The following is a 20,501-nucleotide window of genomic DNA, read 5'->3' on the forward strand; positions in this document are numbered from 1 at the left end:
TAGCTTGCATTGCAAATGAAACATCCCACTGATACGAAGTGGGTGTTTTCTGTTAATTAATCTGCATGTGCATATGTGCTCGTGAAAGGAGGATTGAAACTCGTAGCCATTTGATTGAGTACTGTATACTTTATTTTTCTAAATCAGAGACTGGTTAAGAGTCTGCTGTTGAGATTAGTTTCTCTCTTTTCCCTTACATGCATAGAGTGTGACCTACAGGGGTGTCCTAGACTCTGGCTTAGATTAGACACCTTACTGTTAGATTGATGAAGATTGAGACATGAATCCTCTTACCTAAAGTACCTTGAGAAGCAACACGGTGTCAAACAAAGGTCCTAGGGAATTGCTACATCAAATGAAAGGCAAAATAAATGTAACTTTTAAAATGAAGTAATAATTCATCCTAATTGGTGTGTTCCAACTGCTTCACTTATCGTGACATCTTTCAGGTTCAGTATGTCGTAATTAAATGTCAGTTTTTATAGGAAGCATCTTGTATCTACCAATTATCCTAATTCAGATGGTCAGCATCCTGGTTTTTACCAGCCAGAATAAGATCACACACTGTTTTAAAAGTTGTGATTTTGCTCTTTGTGAATATGTGATATGTGCCCTTTCTAACAATTTTGTCCTTTCTGTATCTTCAGGTATGGAAAAGACAAAATGTTTTTTGTAACTTCTTTTTTCACATCAGCAATAGTGGAGAATGCCTTGTCACAGGTCAAAAGGTTATGCAGCAGTCCTTCCTTTTGGGCAATGTTTATAGGACTTCTTTTTTCTACATCTTGGAGAGGAAGTTGATTTTACTGTCCTTTAGAAATATAAAGCAAGCGTAACATCTGATTTTTGTGTGTGAGAGATAAAGTCTGTAGGTTTAGTAGTAGTAGTAGTATGCATTCTTGTACTTCAGTTTGGGGAAGAGCAAAATTATTCAGACAAGAATATTAAATATTCCAAAGCTATGGCTAAGTAGTCTCTAACTGACTTAAATGATTTTGACCCCTACCACTACTTCTGTTTATATCCCCAAATGGTTCTGATGTGATAAAGAGCAAAAGTCTGTAGATTGAAACAGAAACTGGCAATAAGGAGGTTCCTGAGTCACGATTTATTTGTAATGTACCTCCTTTCAGGGAGCATATATAATTTTGGGGTTTTTTTGTGAAAACAAATATGACCCTAAAATGCAAATATTCTGCTTCATGGTTCACAACAAACAATCTCTTTTGTCTACAAAGTTTGTTGTTCTGCTATTGGCTGTTTTCTTAAATTAAGCAGATCAATTAAAGGCCTAATGTTCACTTAGATAAGGGAGCAAACACTTCACAGTTTAAATACCATAGAGATTATAGTCCTATATTTCCATTTAGCAAACTTCCTTATATTAATAGAGTTGGAATAAAACATTTTCTTGATTACCTTTTCAGTCTTTTCAGGGTGTCATTGATTTCTTTTTATAGTGAAATGTTTCTCATTGCTTTTTGTCTTTTTAAGACGACTATGTTCTTGTGTACTTATACCATTAATTTGAAGTAGTCAGCATTGATACCCATTATTATCAACTTTGTTTACTTAAAATGATAGTCCGAAAGTGCTCTTCAGTAAGAAGGAGTGATCCAGCAGCTTCGGAGTTGCCCATGATAATTACAGGGAGGAGAGGAGTAACCTGATCTTGTAAACATATCCGGGCAGTGTAACTTGTTATTATTTTTTAATCTGGGTCATTAACATGTCATATCCATTCTCTGTAGGTGCTGGTAACTTATCAGAGATCACAGGCTGAAAAGAAAATATGTATGCATATGTTTGACTATTGCCTTTTATACCACTTAATGGTTAATTAAAATATTTTGTTAATAACTGCAATAAATGCTGTAAGGCAGCAGTTTTGTGATGTCTTAAAATCTTCCCTCCCTTCCCCACCCGTAGCTAACTCTGGAGTTGCAGAGTGGCACCCTCTTGGCTCTGCCTGCCGAGCTGTGTGTGACACAGCAAATGAGGTCAGAGAACGGATCCACCTTAAAAATGAAGAAGTGGAAAGTTTTCAGGACGGCAGCAAGCAGTGGCAGGAGGACAGCGTGGCCGTAGGTTGCTTTGTATTATGAAACCAAGTTACCCGGTCCAGGCTGGGTGAAGGTAGCTGGGCAACACACTGATTTACTTAGAAACCAGCAATAGCAGTTTTGGGTACCCCAGCCTATACAGAGTTAACAGCGGCATTTACATTTCTGTGCCGAGTCTGGATGTCTAAAGGGAGGTGGGGATCTGAGTCACCCAGCCTGCACGTTACAAGGAAGAGTAATCCAAGCCGTAGGAGCGTGTTACCAGAACAGAGGATGCATGTGTTACATGATGGGAGCTACTCCCCAAAAACTAGATCATTGTTTTGCAAGGCTGATAAATGCCATGACTGGAAAGACAACAGAGAAGTTGGAGAGTAGTTTGCTAATGAGCATGGTCCCACCTATGACTGGAGCACTACCATGAGGATGGGCTCTGAACTGGACTGGGGAGCTGGGGCTGGGAGCCCTGGCCCATGTCCCACCAGCAGTCGCCCGCTGATGTACTAGGAAGGGGTACAAGGAAGGGGGCGGGTAGAAAGGCAGCCAGTTGTTACACTCAACTGGTATTGCATTTACACTTCTACTTGGAGTGTACTTCTCTGAACTTACTGGGAATCCGAACCTCAGATCCTGTTGCATATATTTGCATATATCTTATTTTGTTGTGTTGCTTGAGAGGAAGCTGCAGGGAGAAGGCAGATGACAGTGGAATTGCCAAACGTGAAATTTACTCTTTTCCCGGAGGTAGCAAATGCAAGTAAAGCAATCAGGAAGAGATGCCTCAGAGGGTCTTGCACCCTGAGATGCCATCCTGGGACCCTCGTGGCACTGAGGAGTGGGGGACAGGCATTTCCTAGAGCACCAGCCGTAACGAGTTTCTGGCAGTCATTGGGAAGGCGTGTGGTGCGGCAGGCACTGGCTGACACCCCTTCTGCAGTCGACTGAGAGACACCTTACGGCCCTGTGCCAGTTCTGAAGGGTCATGGAGGGCTTTGTGGGGCACCTGCTCTGGTATGCTGTGAATAACCAGAAAGGTATTTTTCTGGGCTAAGTATAAATGAATAAATGCACTTTGAAAATAAGGATCAGAACGTCCAAAGTTCAGTGTTTTAAGCTAAGAGTTTGGGTTTTTTTTTTTAGCAGTGAGTGCAGCTTGCTTGCACAAATGAGACGTGTTCTTGTCTATCTTACGCACCATTTGTACTGCTTTAGGCTGGATTGTGAAATACAGCCGAGAGGTAGGGATGTCTCCTGTCTGTATCTGGAAGGTATAAAGGGAGGCATGGTTACACGTGTTGGATTACATGGTAGAAAGGAGATCCTGCTTGAATAGAAAGATATCTTTTTTCACTCATCTAGTTTCTGGGAGAATAGTTGAGATTGAGATTGCCATTGGATTTCAAGGGCTGCTTCATTACGGGGCGGGGGGGGGGAAACCCCCTACAAAACCCCCTAAACACTCTGTTTTGGCTCCTGAGACCACTTTAGTGTCTTACCCTCTCCAGAACAAGTTTTTCCTAAGCTATGCCTTAATGCAAAAGTCTTCCACCAAATGCCTGAAGTGTTTTCTCCTTACAATAAATGTTTTAGGGAAGAGGAAAAAAAAAAAAAGACAACATAGTAAAGAATTTCTTTGGATAATTTTTTATTAATCGACCTGGGATATCTTGCACATTTTCCTGTTTAATATGTTAGATTTTAATAGTAATCAGCAATACTCAGAGCTCTGCATATCTAGCTAGCTCTTATATACTTACCTACATAACAAGCAATCACCTTGCATAAAGCAGTAGTCCAACTGTGACATACAGGAGTGAAATTCTTTGTTGATGTGGTTGAAACTAGGCTTCATGTTCTGATCTAAAAAAGTCTGACAGAAAAACATCAGCTTTCAGATAAGTCTTCATATTGTTTATTATTTGTTTTATCACTTCTGAAATATTCTAGAAATTAATTCACAATTCACATTGAGTGAAAAAATGAAGGAGGACATAATGCAACATGAATTCTCATTATTTTTTCATTGAAATTTATCTTGGATCAGAAGGCTGAGTGGTGAGGACATTGGAAAAAAACCTCTTCCTTCCTTTTCCTCTGGTATGGCTTGCTTTAGATCCATGAAATGTTAAAGTATCAGTGATTTGTGAAGAGTCTTACAGAATAGCTGGGTATTGTGTTCATTCTCTCCCGTGAAAAAAAATTCTGTGTTAGTGGTTAAACTTGGGTTACACATCGGCAGACAAGAACAAGAAGTGAAGTTAGATTTTCATGAAGCCGGTCATACTCTTTTTAAACTTTTCCACTGTTTCATGCACAGGGAACTGATTACGTGGGAAACTGTTGTGTTCAAATATATCTTTACCCAACAAGAGACACCTTTATCGTTGACAAAATTGCAGAGACAATTATGATGATAATAAGTTCTAACTGTGAGAGGGAGGAAAGGAGGGGGAGTGTCTCTGCCTGCTAAAATTCTGAATAGCAGCTGCAACTTTCTGAGGCAGGTAAAGACGTTCAGGTCTTCCATGGCTCCACCAGGCTCTGATAAAGGATATTTTGGAGGAAGCTGGTCTGATGACGGTTCAGATGTTCCAACGTGATCGAGCAGTTCCATTTCCCTTAGGAAAGCTCCTTGTGCGTATTTTTCTGCATTAGATCCTGATAAGGGGATGACAAAATACAATTTATTATGGCTACAGATTGCATACTTTGTGATAGCTTTGTAGGGAAGGGATATCGTAGACTTACTGTTTTCCGACTGGCAGCAATTAGTTCTGCTCCAAGAACTCTTCCCGCTTCAAAAGGAGTTGGAATTTGTGGCTGTTGGTGATGGTGTAAGCTACAAGAGCTCACAAGCTGTGTCTGTTGTACTGAAACGAAGATGAAGCAAGTTGCTGTCGTTCCCCTAAACTTCCTTGTGAGATGTTTCTCATGGGACTGTCTTGCAGAGTACAATGTTAGGCAAGCAAACATGTTTGTTTATTAAGGTCATTCTTTAGATGCAGTTGGTTGCCTTTTCAAATATTAGGCTAGACTTCTTGTCTCCATTTCCATGGGGAAAAGGAGACTGTGCCTGCAGCAGCACGGCGGCTGTCGTGTTTAATTGGTACAGCAGGGGTTTTGTTCATTCATAGGTAGCTCAAACAAGCTATTACTACAGAAAACAAAAAAGTTTAATTAAAACTCTGCCTCTTACAATAGGTATTTTTGTGCAGATGTTGTAATGTGTGTGCACTGGGATGTTTTTCCTTCCTTTGTACAACAATATAAATTATGATTTCTGGAGAATAAAGAAGAAACAAAGTTGCTCGTTATGAATTTTTCCAGTTGGAGGTGAACACTTGATAAATGGCTGTTTTGTATAACTGGAACACAAGGGTTGAAGGAAGGTGTTATTTTACTTTAGTATTGATTTATCGGAGGAAAAAACCTCAACAAGCAACAACCAAAACTACAGTATTTGGAGATACAGAGGATATTATGTACTGAACATTTATATTTTAAGTAGGAATGTTTTAAAACAGCATATGATAATGACAGCACAGTCCTTTGACTGAACTAATAATTGGGTTTTTATTCTTTGTGTTTCTTCCCAAAACTGAGGAAGTTATGTGTCCTCTACAAAGCTGTTCCCTTTGCAATACTTTTTTTTACCTTATTTTTTTATATTACACAATATTACAGTATTACATACAATTTTGGAAATGAGCATCAGATATTATTGCAATATTGTAGTAATGTAAATGCAGTAGCTCCTATCTGCATCTCAGTAAAATTTCCCCTGCTGAAGTATAACACTGGCAACCTCATTTTAAACCACATACAATTACAGTGCACTCACTTGTATTATCGCATCAGACATCTTTGAACTATATTTCTACTTTCATGAAATTCTGACAATGTTAATGTTTTTCATCTTACAGACTTTCCAGGCTGCTGTCAATCAAGTGTTTCCTGCGGAAGAGGACAGCAAAAAGGATGTAGAAGATAATTGTAAGTTATGAATTTAAGAATAAATTATACATTTGAGAAGAATAACCTGTATAGAAGAGAATATTGTTTCCTTACAAGCTTCCTGTTTCTTCCTTGTAGTTTTTGTTTTGCTGCTTTGCTTGTATTTATGTATGACCTTTACTAGTCCTGTAAATTTCTTAGTGTAAGCCCATTTTAAACATTATTGTGTTTTCTAGTTTTTGGTTAGGTTAACACATTTTAGAGGAAGTCATAGTTACATTATTCCCACATACAACTGTTACCTGACTTCAAATATATATCAGATGTCACCTAATTGCATGAGGATCAACTGCATTCAGCATTATGGGGGTTAACTATTAATTTTACAGTGCAGCAAAAGAATTAGTTGCTTTATCAGCAGCTGTATTGCAGAGCATTTTCCTGCGTGTAACCCATTTCTCAGATAGCATTCCTGTAGAAGTACAGGTAATTAAAAATAAATGTTAAGCTAACTTTCCCAAAATTGGAGACAGGAACCTGGACCAGTCGAGGCCACTGGAAAAGGACATAGCTTATAGTGAATTGGATACAGGAGTGCGGCTGGAGAAGGAGTTTTGAGGTGAACTTGTGTAATAAACTTCTGAGTTGATCTGCAGGGCTTTTATTTTGTTAAATATTTTATAGTTAGCTGTGTAGAAAGAAATACAGTATTCAAATCTGGGGAGAGAGAACCAAGAAAGGTGAGTAAGCGCTAGCATCAGCTTGTAGAGAACTGTTAGTATTTTGCTGCTGTTGTTCTGTGTGAGCACATCACAGAGACTCTCCTGGCTTGAAAACCCGATGAAGGCAATTCTTTTAAACGTTTCCTATGGTGTTTGCTGGTTGATGAAAATACTGATAACTTTGTAAATGGTGGGCAAAAGTATCTTCTATTGTTCTTCATTTAAAATAGAGGCTAGGACTTTGAAAGTTGTTTAGGTGATTTAACCACAATTCCTGTTTTGGAATAGGTGTTAGTATTTATATCCCGTGACAGGAAATACAGCTGTTACAGCTGCTCCGTAAGGAACAAGATGATGAGACCTGAGGCTTGGGATCTGACTTACATGGTACAGTGTCGTTACAGGTGGAACCAAGCTGGTAGCCTTGTTTCCAGTTGCTTATGTTTTTGCAAACGTTACGTGGGTTGAAACTTTTCATAGCTGGTATCTGTATTCTCCGCACATGATGATTGTTAGGGAGATGCATTTAATCTGTGCATCTGTCGCAATGATTTTACTGAGATGTCGTGGCCCCTCAGCGTGCTGGTGTTGGGGAATTGAAATTTGGAATGAGATTATGGAAATAATTTGAGATTCCAGCAAAATGCTATTCAATTAGGTTAAACCATTCTTCCTGTCAGAGAAAACGTCGTCTTTGGCTTACTGAGTAAAATATAAGATTTAAAAATGCTTTGTCCAGTAATCCTTTCTGTATCAAACACCTCTTTGAGAATCTAACCCTTCCTTAAATGTGCATTTTCAATAAATATTGCAAACAGAGACAAAGCATTTACTTTTATTCACACTCTTCTCCCCCTGTCCCAACTCCACTCAGTTTTGGCGGGTTGTCACCATATGTGGAATTTTTATTTTTTTTATTTTATTTCTGGGGTGAAACAATTTAGAAAAAATGGGGGGGGGCAGGGTATCAGATAAGAATCTTAAAAAAAACCCAAAAGTCCTACAGATGCAGAGCCTTGCAATTACTTGATAAAATTATTTTCCATACAAACCCTGCTTCACTGTGTGCACAGGAGAGCCAGTGTAAGTGAATTTGACATAGATATTTCCTAGCTTTTAGTGCCTGACTTCACTTCTGTGAACTTTGTGCGTGCACATAAGTAAATGTATGGTCTATTAAATGCAGATACATACACTGGTTATATTTAGGCATGAGCCATATGAATATTCAGAACTTTCTCTGGTGACTTCCTTTGCCTCTGGATATAGATGCCTCTTTTAAAGGATTTATTCTGAAGATACATTTTAAAGTTGCTGACATAGGCCTTAGTTTGCATGTCTTGAGTGAAGGCGGTGACATTCCCTCAGGGAGCAAGCTGCCATTATGCACCGAATCTGCAGGTATAACTGCTTTAACAAGGGCTGGAATCCTTTTGCAAAGAGAGCACTGGGGATGCACAGAAATCTGGGGTCCTTTGTTGTTTAGATAATTATCAAGTTTTTATTAGGATGCTTAGCTGATGACTGTTTCCTTTAAAACTTACTGCAAACCCTGAGAGGTTCTTATGAAGGTACAGTCAAGGGAGAGGATCGTTTCTTTAAGTGCATGTAGACAATTACTATATAGTAGTTTCTCAACTCAATACTGAGAATCCAAATGACTTAAAAAATTAGCAAACTTCAAAAGTTAACACCCTGCCCTCCCCAAGCCAGACACAAGAGGAGGAGATTTTAAGGGATATTTTGCGGGGGAAGATGTTTTCTTCTAAAGAACCCAGAAGTTGCAAGGTCCTTTGAGAAGCCTGAACGACTCCAGCCATATGAAGCAAAGCTATATTCAGTCATGTAAGGGAAGGAAGGGCTGTTACTCAGTGGAGCTATGCAAGCCAGAGGGAGGCTGCGCGTTGCTGCTGAACCTGCCTTCACTTTGGCTTTGTCCCTCTACTCCACTCTTGTGTCACCCCACCTGGAGTGCTGCATCCAGCTCTGGGGGCCCCAGTACAGGAGAGACATGGAGCTGTTGGAGCGAGTCCAGAGGAGGGCCATGAAGCTGATCGGAGGGCTGGAGCACCTCTCCTATGAGGACAGGCTGAGAGAGTTGGGGCTGTTCAGCCTGGAGAAAAGGCAGCTCCGGGGATACCTCATTGCGGCTTTCCAGTACCTGAAGGGGCCTACAGGAAAGCTGGAGAGGCACTGTTTATCAGGGAGTGTAGTGACAGAACAAGGGGTAATGGGTTCAAGCTGAAGGAGGGTCGATTTAGATTAGATGTTAGAAAGAAATGCTTTACTGTTAGAGTGGTGAGGTACTGGAACAGGTTGCCCAGAGAAGTTGTGGAGGCCCCATCCCTGGAAGTGTTCAAGGCCAGGTTGGATGGGGCTTTGGGCAACGTGCTCTAGTGGAGGGTGTCCCTGCCCATGGCAGGGGGGTTGGAACTAGATGATCTTTGAGGTCCCTTCCAACCCAAACCATTCTACGATTCTGTGATTCGCTTCAGGCCGGGCTGGTGTGGGTGGTAGGAGGCAGAGCCGCAGCCACTCCTCGGTCCACTGTGGGAAGAAGGGTAAAAGATTGAAAATGAAAACGCAGATGCTCTTGAGAAGCTCCCATTGTCCTTTGCCAGTATCCTTTGGTTCAGCAGGAGGAGCACTGAAGGAGAATTTAAGAATTGCTTACTGCGCTTGAGGCATCCTGGCAGGGCGAGGTGGCGCGGCAGCTTGACTTTAGGTCATAAGAACTGGCAGCCCTTCTTGCACAGTTGTGTAAATAAACTGGAATACATTTTTCTCTGCTGAAGCTCTTGAGAAGGGGCATCAATGCCACTTGGTCCAAAGTGAGAAACAACTTTGTTGGTCATTATAGATGAGAGGTGGGTATGTGGCCCTCATGTGAGGTGCAGGGTAGCAGTTACCATTACAGGCATAGCGCTTAATCCATCAGTAGCAGTCAGATGTACACAACTTTTTAAGTGGTACTAATACTGTAAGGTTTACCAGTTTGGTAGTCAGTCAGTTGTAACTAGGTAAATAGTGTTGTGCACTTGAATTTTAAGTGGTGAGAAAAAGAGGATTGAGCATATTTGAAAACTGAGGCTGTGTAATGAGTAGTGCCCTCAGTTGTTTTAGGGATAATGTTTGTAATATTGTTACAGTGGGAACTGGTAATAACCTCTGTAATTAAGGCTGCTAACGTTTTCCAGTGCTTTACAGCTGAAAACAAGGACCAGCTTTGCCAGAATGTGAACCTGTATGATTTGAAGCTTTCTGTGGGTGCCCGCTCGCTGCCTTGAGCTGCTGCCTTGTAACTTTTCAGCAGAGTTGCTTGGGTTATTTTATATTAACGAGCTAAGGAGAAAAACAAAGCTAGGTTTTGTTAATATTTTTTTTCCCCTAGCAGTTTCTTTGAGGAGGCCTAGTAGCAACAAAATTCAGAATCGAAACACGAAAGGTTGCATTGGTGCCTGGTGTTGCAATGATGCCTGCTGCTGCCTCTAGAGATTATTTCCCGATTGACTATAAACATCTAAAAATCACCAGGAGTCAGCAGTTATTCTAAACGTCAGATAGGCAGCATTACCCTGGGGATGCTGTGGCTGAGATCGGAGAGGGGAGCTGGAAGGGAGGAAGGGAAAAAAAAGTCGGTGTTAGGGATTTTGGTAGGCACCGGTTTCTGCGCTTAGGGTCCAGCACGGAGGGAGATGCACTGTGTTTGCCCAAGGCTGGTGAAAGGGAGCTTATTTCTGTAACTCCAGCTGTACAGTAAAGAGCAGGTTTGTGAAGCATGTACTGAGCCAGCAGTTCTGCCTTAAGACAGTATAAAGAAATGATTGATAGGATTAAACTGTAACCAAAGAGAGGGTAAGTAAAATTCTCCTTAATCCTAAGGTTTCGGTTTTTGGTTGTACACAAAGGTAGCCTTGAGCTCTTAATGGTATATGATTGTCTTTTATTTGCAGGTTCCCTTATGTATTTAAATGAGGCCACTCTGCTTCACAATATCAAAGTTCGGTACAGTAAGGACAGAATTTACGTAAGTATTGTGTGTCATGACAACCAGTGTAATGATAGATGCCCTTTCAAAAAAATCAACAAAACAAGTGTTTCCAATTCAGTTTTTTCCTGTAACAGAAACTAAACGGAAATGGTAGCATTGGAAGTTTAGGAGGTTTTAGGCGCTTTTTTTTTAAATTATACCTTGTTTGAGATCTGAATCACTTTAATTACATCAATGTTAGCTAATTTTTACCAGCCAGAGCAATAGATTTTTCTCTACATGACTGTTCACGTGCAACCATAGCACAGCGTTGTATCACAAAGGTCTGTTTCTTCAGGTAACTTACTTTGCCAATGGAGTAGCTGTTAACAAAGATGGTTTTCTTTCTTCATTATTTTTGAACGAAGCAAACAGGTGCCGTCTTTGACACCTCCTAGCTCAGATGTCCATCTTAATCTTTTATATTGCTATCGAATTGCCTAATTGTACTTAATGAATTCTGACTAAATTACATTTTGTCCTTGCCATCTGCCCGGACACTGACAGTTGTGAAATAGAAGAAAGATAAGAGTTTTCTTTCTTCCTTATTTTTTTTCTACAAGAAAACTGGCTAATAATAACACAAAACAGTTCTACATATTTTCTAAGTGTCTGTGTTAAAATAATAAATTTTTGTGTTAGCGTACTGTTCTAAAATGAATTTGAGTTAAACCATTTCATATATATAAATAAAGTAAGTATAGTTGTTTTCCTTTGTTGCAGTTAATTTTACATAGCTATAAATTCTTTATGGCTTAAGATCAAGCACCAGCTTTAAAATAAAGAAAGAAATAAAAATGGCCATTTCCATTCTGGAAAAATAATGATTAAAAAAACCCCCAAACCACAAAACCTCCAAGGAAGTAAAATTCTAAAACTGAACTGATTATGAGGTAGGATAGCATTTAGCTTCATTTTAAACAAATACTACTACTATGTTGTCCTGAGCAGGTGTATTTTTGGGGGGATGGATTGGGAGGGGAAGGTTTGATTTATACTTTAACTACCTTTCCCATATAACTTCAAGATACAGTTCGAATCAACAATTTATTTGCTTGTTGTTTAATGCTAGTTAACAGTATTTGTCTTGTCACTAAAAGGAAAACTAATGTTAGTACTTGCAGCTCTTGAAGAACTGCATATGTTTTCCTTCAGTGAAATAAGTGCTGAAAATAGAAACATCTAAGAATATTCATATTGTGTGTGATCCAGGCCTCTACCAACATATCACGATAGCATCCAAATTTCAGTTGTCTAGGGATGTGCTCAGTAACAGCAAACCAAATAAGTTATTCAAGCTGAAGGTTTATCTGATTTTCTTCATACCTTTTCCTGCAAATCTGCTTTTTTCTGTGATTCAGACATCTGTTCTTCCCTGCATGTAATCTAGCTATTATAACCAAGCTCTGAAAGTTGTGTTGTTGTTGCTTGAGGTTTTTTTCCCCCGAAACTTAAAAACTTACTTTTCTCAAATTCCTTCTCTGTGAGAGAACATTTGCATTCTGTATTTCTCACCGTGGAAGCAGCCATAGCTAATTTCTTTCGGCTGAATGCTTTTATTGCCTGGCTTGAGCGCGTTCCCAGGCAGGATCCTGTCAGTCCTTCCTGCTGAGTCGCTTCCACTAGATATTGAAAAATTATCCTCCTCACTGGAGGAGAGTGCGTTATGCTAGCCAGGAGCTTAGTTTATTCACTTTTGAGGAGGAGGTTGTGGCGTCCTATCCTTCATCCAGTAACTAGGACAATAGGAGATAATTTAAAAGGAGATTGGGGGAAAGGTCAAATTCAGGACATGCTCTGCAGCTCAGTGGTTAGGAAATTCTCCTGAGAGAAGGAGAATTGCATAGAAGTCCTGAGAAGATAATTAGAGGAACTCTGAAAATATGTCCCTTCTTGTATCTGCATTAGCTGAAGAGAATTGTAAATGTAATTGTTATACTTGGGTTATAGTCTTCAACAGTAATAGAAAATTGCCGTTAACTACTTGATTGGATGCTAGCTAATAGTTTGCTGTTAATTGTTTTCTTCACAGACCTATGTAGCCAACATTCTTATTGCAGTGAATCCGTATTTTGATATACCTAAGTTTTATTCTTCAGACACTATTAAAAAGTACCAGGGCAGATCACTTGGAACATTGCCACCACATGTTTTTGCTATTGGTATGTATTGAGCCTCTATTTGTCTTCTACAAAAGAAACATTAAATACTTTGCAGTTATCTATAAATTGCCACCAACAGTAATTAATTTATTTTAAAGTATTATAAAATAAAACCACTGATTGCTAAAATTGCAAATCTTCTCATCCTTGATATGCAGTTTGAAGAACTTGTAAATTAGCAACCCTGTTATGATTATTCTGCACCTCCAGTGTTTTATATCTAAGCAGTTTAAATATATTTTACAGCTGTTAAAAAAAAAATAAATTCAGATTTGACAAGTGACAAATGACATAATTATGATTGGCACTGTCTTTCAGTCTAGTGATTTCCTTTGCCTTTTATTACATTGCCAGAGCACACGCACTGTTTCTTTTTATATGCTTGTGTTATAGGCAGAAAGTGCATTGAAATGGTATTAACGTGGTAAAGCTGATTTCAGTCACTTTTTTTAAGGAAAAAAATTTGGAAACTACAAATCAACATTTGACTTGGTAAAAGCCTTCTCACTGTCTTGCATTTTGTACTGTAATCAAACGTATAAATAGCTGAGGTTTCACTACCTGTTGGATAACAAGAAAACTACTCGCATTTTCCCAAGTTTGTTTTTCTCAGATGTTACAAAGTACAACTGAAAGTTTCCCTTTAAAAAACATATTAAAGAAAGATTGATTACTCTTTTGTAAATACATTTAATTCAAGAGATTTACTTCTAGGTGGTTGGTTTTGGTTTATATTGTCCTGAATATAGTTGAATAGGTCTTTGTTTTCAAAGACTTTAAGCTCTTACATGTCAGTGTTGGAGGGTGAGCAGCTATAATATAAAGGGAAACAGACTTTAATAAGTTGTAATGCACTCAGTTGTAAAGATTTACTTTTTATTCCTGAAAAAATGTTACATTTTAGTTTTTGCATTGTAGCTTAACATTGTGCTTGCAATTCCCCTGAGTGTTAATTTTTGTCATGTTTAATGTATTCTTCTTTTTAAGCTGATAAAGCATTCCGTGACATGAAAGTGCTTAAGATGAGTCAGTCCATCATAGTCTCTGGAGAATCAGGAGCTGGCAAGACAGAGAACACTAAATTTGTTTTGAGGTTTGTGCTTTTGGACCAAAATCACTCTGTGAATCTCTTGTGTTGATGCATTTGGTTGACATACAGACAGAGCAAATTGTAAGGGAATGAGTAGGCTTAAGACACCATTCAGTAGGGGTACATACATGCTTCTGTTTGCACTCTAATACAATAAATTAATTGGGTTGAACTTAAATGCTGACATGATAAAATACAGAAACTGCTACATACTCACAGAAACCTTAACTCAGTTGTAGTGACATCATGTAGTTATTATGGTTTATGATGCAGCCATTTTGGTATTGCACATCTGGTATTGTGGTAGATAAAAACGGAACTAGGCATTTTAACTGTATCTTGCAAGACACTGTTGGTTTTGCCATAAATGTGCATTTCTTCATTTTCCCTGTCTTAGTGTTTTTTAGTTTGGTTGAGTATCCAGGGTTTTTAACTCTTGATTTTGAGATGACTGCAGGGATTCTGTAATATACTTTAACCTATTCAGTTTACTGAACAAGATTGAATAATGGGATGTATTTGTTTATTGATGTTCATGTGTGACAAATACTAAATTAAGCATATTAAACTACATGGAGGCCATATTGCTGATATATATCAACCTTGCTTCCTCTTATATGATTTCTTTAATGTTTTTCACCATATTTGTGTTATACTTTAACTGCTTTCTATCGCTCTGGAACACTGTAACTGGAGAGCACTGCTCCATTAAATTCACCTATATCATAGGTGGCCTGATTATCCAGGGAAGCACCGTGCAGTCAGTGTGAATAGTCTCCCTTCCCTCCTTGTCCTTGTTTCCCTGTATAAATCTTTAATTCCCTTTTCCCTGACATCATGTATTCTCTAGTATTTATGTACAGTAGCAGTATTCCACATCCCATGAAGAATTGTCATGGCTGGCTGGCTGTCCTTGATACTGCTCTTCGCTGCCTCTGTGCAACCTTTAATAGATAGCTGTGAGAATTACTGCAAGGTGCTGGTAATGATTTCTTACGGGGGACATCCTAACTTTGGTCCTTATGCTAAAATTAAAAAAAGGCAGCAGGCACTGAGGAATGCTCTCAAAGGAGCATTCTTCCACTTCTCAGCAAAGGAAGTTCTGATTACACAGCAGACAAATATCATTGCTGTTGCTTCTCCCCACCACCTGCCCCATAGAGTCCATGTACAAAACATTATTGAGTTTTAAAAGGAAGGTTTCTCCCTTTTGTGATCAGAAAGCAAAAGGTTACTAATACAGCTCCTAAAGTTTTTTTGGAAGGCCCTATTTACAAGAACTGTTTTTAAGTCGTCCCAGATTTACTTGCGAATTTCCAGAAAGCATGCCCTGTGCGCAGGAAGAAAATAACTTACTGGATTTATTTTCAAATTCTTTCTTCAATTGCTAAATTGAATCTTACCTTAATTATGCATCTGCAATTTCCTACCTCGCTGTCTCCATGTGGGATTTTTATTCATAAATCACAGAATGGTTTTAGGTTGGAAGGGACCTTAAAGGTCACCTAGTTCCAACCCCCCTGCCATGGGCAGGGACACCCTCCACTAGACCAGGTTGCCCAAAGCCTCATCCAGCCTGGCCTTGAACACTTCCAGGGATGGGGCATCCACAGCTTCTCTGCGCAACCTGTTCCAGTGCCTCACCACCCTCACAGTAAAGAATTTCTTTCTAACATCTAATCTAAATCGACCCTCCTTCAGCTGAAGGCCGCTACCCCTTGTCCTAAGACTACAAGCCCTTGTAAACAGTCCCTCACCATCTTCCCTGTAGGCCCCTTCAGGTACTGGAACACTGCTAAAAGTATTAGTATTAACGCTAATAGTTATGAACGCTGCAACTGTATGAATGGAAACAAGTGTTTAATTCAGTAAATACACATGAAAGCTTATGCATTTACTAAGATTATTAATAAGTACAGATAGTACAGTAATAGTTTTATTATATCTGCATAAAAGTGTAATTTGCATATGCATGTCTAAAAGAAATTTCTGACGTGTCTTGAAGTATTGAAGAAAAAAATCTGGTGTCCGCAAGATTTTTTTTTTTTTTTTAACAAAAACCAAAAGTCAAACAGCATTTATTTTAAAAGATACAGGTATTTGGAACTTTAATTCAATATGCTTTCTCTTGATTAAATGGTTAGTAATTATGGTGCACAGCCATGCACGCTGTTGAATTGAGGTAACCTGACACATGAAAGATACTAATATTTTTATTTTGCTTTACAGGTATTTGACAGAATCTTATGGTACTGGCCAAGATATTGATGATAGAATTGTAGAAGGTACTGTGCTGTCTTAAATTGAATTAAACGTTCCAATGTTTTAACTTTTTTTTCAAATTTGAGATGTCAATCAACAGCAACTAAATAAAAGCTAGGGTGGAAATACTATCAGACTTCCTAGGGCATAATTTGCTGGTAGTTTACCTTGATCCTAAATTTTGAAAACATGTTTTTTTATTTGTGATTCACTTTATTTTTATTTAGTATAGTGTCATACAGTCCTTGATCCAGAAAATGTTTAAGTGTGTGTTTGAGTTGAACTTCACACACGTGTGTACCCAAGATTCGATTTTAAGCTGTATGCAATCTGCAAGGACAAGATTATGTTCTCGTTACTATCTGTGAGTACCAGTAAAGAGTAATTCCTCCTCCTCACCATAAAGTTCTCAAAAAGTCAGATAAAGCAGGGAAGTTCTTTCAAATGATGGTTCTGGGTTATTTTTCTGTTACGTCTTTCTTGTCAGAAAGCACATAATTCGGATTAAGACTTTCATTGTGTCTATCTTTATAATCGACTCCCAAACAAGGTCAGAAGAGACTGTGTTGATCATCCAGTTGAGTGTCTTTAATGTTGCGTGCACCTCCTAATTGAACAGAAAATAACTTTTTGAGAAAATATATCTTAAAACCAAACAACCCTCATCCAATCTAATAATGCTTCACATGTCAGTTTTAGTCTTCTATAGCATATAGTAGATTTATTTCAGAATTTCATTACTCTGTCTTTTTCTTAAACCAGAAACTTTTTCTTTTGCTTTAAATTTTTCTGTGTTCAAATTTGAGCCACTCGATTATTCAAGAGAAGTGCTGCAGGCTTTAATCTCTCATTGCTGTGGGTTTGCTTAAACCAATTCCTTAGCGAAATCCACTGTGTGCTAAAGGAACTCAGAAAGTGGCCAAGAGCTGGATAATGCCTGACGCAGTATGCCATAAAATGGATTGGTACTTGTAGGTATTCTTAGAAGAGTTTTTTTTTTTTAATCTAAAACACCATCTGATGCATGAATTTTTAAGTTTTTTAGGCAGAATTTTAATGAGCATGCTTACAGCATATGTATTACTAGAGGAACCTTTAACCTATCTGAAAGACCTCTTGCAATTTGTTTTAATTCATAATCTTTTCTTTAAAACTGTTAATATTATGTAAAATACCTGAATAATTATAAAAAATCTCTTAAGAAGTCAGTTTTGAAAGTCAGATTTGCATTTTCATGAGCACTGAATATTAAAAAAAAAAAAAAGAAAATCTAGCCAAACCAAAAAAGTTAATGTTCATGTTGTCCTACTAAATGATGCAATATTATCCATACTTTATCCAACAGTTGTAGTTATTCCTTCATTCTTTAATTTTTATAGGAGCAGATTTGTAGATGGTTGTCAGTGGAGTTTTAAATCTGAGTTTTTGCTCAGTTTCCAATGCATATTTTTGAGCTAGAAGTCTTAAAAAATCTTGCAGATCTTTTCAATGGTTTATTGTTAGTGCAGTTCAGTAAATCGGTTTTCTTTGATCTTCAGATCTAGTACAGTGCGGTCTTTCAGAGGCCTTGTGTTTCACAGCTCATAAGCATTTTCAAACTCCTTAAACTGTGCATGATGTTTATATATATATATATATATATGTATATATGCATTAGATTGCTGCCACTCTTTCTGTATGAGCTTTAAGGTGCTTGAAAACAGCAGCTAGGAAAAATAAAATCACTCAATCACTTAACTGACCTAATTTGAAAGGGCATTTTTAAGTTGTTTTTGAAATTAATGCGCTCTTCTAATAAGTTTTTTTTATTCCCTAATCAATCTAACATGTTGCATGCATGACATTTAAGTGGCATTTTTGTCTGTGGGATAAGTGGGTAGTTTAGATTTTATAATAACAACTCATTGGGAAGTGTCAAATTATGTGTGGTCTCATATAGTTTATGTATCAGTTATTTACCTACTTGCTGTAGAAGAACATCACTGAATAATTTTCAGTGTTCATCTCTGAATTTCTTACAGAAATAATATAATAAGAGAAAATAACACTTTGCGGTGTTATGCGATATTTAAGTATTTCGTTGTAAGTTCCACCATAGTATATCCAGTACAATTTGCAGAATAGATTATTCCCAACAGGTAATATTTTTCCTTTAATTTTCATACCTTCTTAAGTTCACTGAATAATTACTATGTATTTGTTCTGTCTTTGTTAGTTTGTTGATCAAATTTTAACACTGCAAAAATACTAATTTTAATTTTTTAAACAGCAAATCCCCTATTAGAAGCCTTTGGAAATGCAAAGACTGTTCGCAACAACAACAGCAGTCGTTTTGGGAAATTTGTTGAAATTCACTTCAATGAAAAGGTACTGGAATTTTGTTACAGATAACCAGTGATGATTTTTTACCATAAAATGGAAATGCTAGTCTGGCAGTAGGCTGAATAGACTTGTTAATCTTGCAGCAAATAGCTACTGTCCTACTTTACAGATTTGATTTGTATTCTGCCACCTTGAAAGGAAAACCAAAGCCACACGGTACTGTATCACTATGGGAAAACAGTGGGTCAAGTCAGTAGCAAAATTGCTTCCATCCATAAAAGAATAAATATTGTTCCCTTCATGGCAAAAAGGCACATCTAAAGAGTAACTTACTGTTAAGTATTTATGCATTCCTTTAATGCACAAATAACTGAGTTGCATATTAGTTGCAAACAGATATAAATGTATTTTGATGCTTTAACACTTTAAATGAATGATTGATGTTTTTATGTATTTGTATGAAATTTTGCGACATCACGTTAGTATTAGGTATGTGACAGAAGTCATGGAATTGTTTTTTGTCAGAAGTGCTATTCACTGTGTAGCTTATGAAAAACTTTCTTTGTTTGGGTGTAGTTTATTTTGGATAGCGTGTGTATACGCACATTCCACAATTAAGGATGACTGTAGGGCTGTCCAGCATGTCCAAGGTGAAGACTTTTGCTGCCAATCCCTGTAGAGATTATGTATGTGCCTCCTCATCTTCCTGACTGAGGACATAAAGAAGCAAATTCTTGCAGTTTCTTCCTTCAGAGTTTAAGCTCATCATCTGGTCTCGAACTTGTGGCCTTTTCCAAAGTTCTCATCACTTGTTTTTATAACTAAACTTCAGATCTTTGATTGATAGTTTAGATAGTGAATAACTAAATTCCTTTAAGGGTAGAGGGACTTTATCTGTTGGTCCAGTTCATGTTAATAAACTTATGGAAAGGACCCAAATTTCTACTTGGAATGATGCATTCCTGCCATGTCAACTTATCTGTCAACACTTAGATGGTGTTTCAGATTAATTGCTTCAGATGAGGCAAATAGCACTCAAACTATCTTCAGAAACTGCTTAAAAGCCTGTTTCAGCTTTCCAGTGCAAGATCAGCCTGTTTACTTAAGCCTCTTTTTTACAAGACTCCATACTTCACAAAAATTCACTTTGTGGTGACCTTATTAGGTCTGATTTCTCAAAGAAATACAAGTACAGACTAGGGCCTCCTGAATGACTGTATAACCATAGTCAAATTTGTCATTCAGTAAGTCCTTCCTAGTTGCTGTAATTGCCATAAGCTCAGGAATTTCTTTGCTATTCAGATTTGTCTAGGCACAGGGAATTTTATCATAGGCCAGGTGACAGTCTCAGTGAAATGCAACTAGAGAAGGTTGTGTAATAGTGCTTTCTGCCATCCACTGAAAGCGAAAGGGTGGCTGTAGCAATGCTCTTTGCAGAAACTACTGGAATTCTACCAAGGATTTCTGCTTGTTGGGGTGAAGCAGACCTTTCTTTTAAGTGTGCAATACATGAGTGTGTGTGTGTGAGAAGTTATGGCAAAGGCAATAGGTTTTTTTTCTAAGCTTAATACGTATTAGGTATAGATATATTTTAATCTTCTTTGGAGCAGTGTCCGTTGAGCGAGCCATGATCAGACAAATGTAAATTGAAAACTTCTGAATCTCAAATAATCCAAAAAATACTCAGATAATCAGAAAAATATTTCTTCCTCCTAGAACTCGGTGGTTGGTGGATTTGTATCACACTACCTTCTGGAGAAATCTAGGATCTGTGTGCAAGGCAAAGAAGAGAGGAATTATCATATCTTTTACAGGCTTTGTGCTGGTGCTCCAGAAGACATTAGGGAAAAACTGTATCTAAGCTCTCCTGACAACTTTAGGGTGAGTATCAGAGTC

General features: G+C 38.0%; 1 protein-coding gene across 8 annotated transcripts in view; it reads left to right on the top strand.

Moving 5' to 3' along the window:
* The window catches only part of MYO6 (myosin VI), a 112,718-nt gene that overhangs the window by 31,103 nt on the left and 61,114 nt on the right, over positions 1 to 20,501 (top strand). For 6 of the 8 annotated variants that reach the window (XM_054821266.1, XM_054821274.1, XM_054821267.1 and 3 more), the window contains exons 3-9: positions 5,987 to 6,056; positions 10,693 to 10,766; positions 12,802 to 12,931; positions 13,919 to 14,024; positions 16,251 to 16,306; positions 18,553 to 18,650; positions 20,322 to 20,486. In XM_054821266.1, the coding sequence (XP_054677241.1) occupies positions 5,987 to 6,056; positions 10,693 to 10,766; positions 12,802 to 12,931; positions 13,919 to 14,024; positions 16,251 to 16,306; positions 18,553 to 18,650; positions 20,322 to 20,486 (699 nt within the window). Of the gene's footprint in view, positions 1 to 5,986; positions 6,057 to 10,692; positions 10,767 to 12,801; positions 12,932 to 13,918; positions 14,025 to 16,250; positions 16,307 to 16,381; positions 16,648 to 18,552; positions 18,651 to 20,321; positions 20,487 to 20,501 lie in introns of those variants that run through there. The other 2 variants (XM_054821271.1, XM_054821272.1) reach the window with 2 other exon arrangements.

Source organism: Grus americana, chromosome 3 (genome assembly GCF_028858705.1).
Source record: "Grus americana isolate bGruAme1 chromosome 3, bGruAme1.mat, whole genome shotgun sequence".
Taxonomy (NCBI): Eukaryota; Metazoa; Chordata; class Aves; order Gruiformes; family Gruidae; genus Grus; species Grus americana.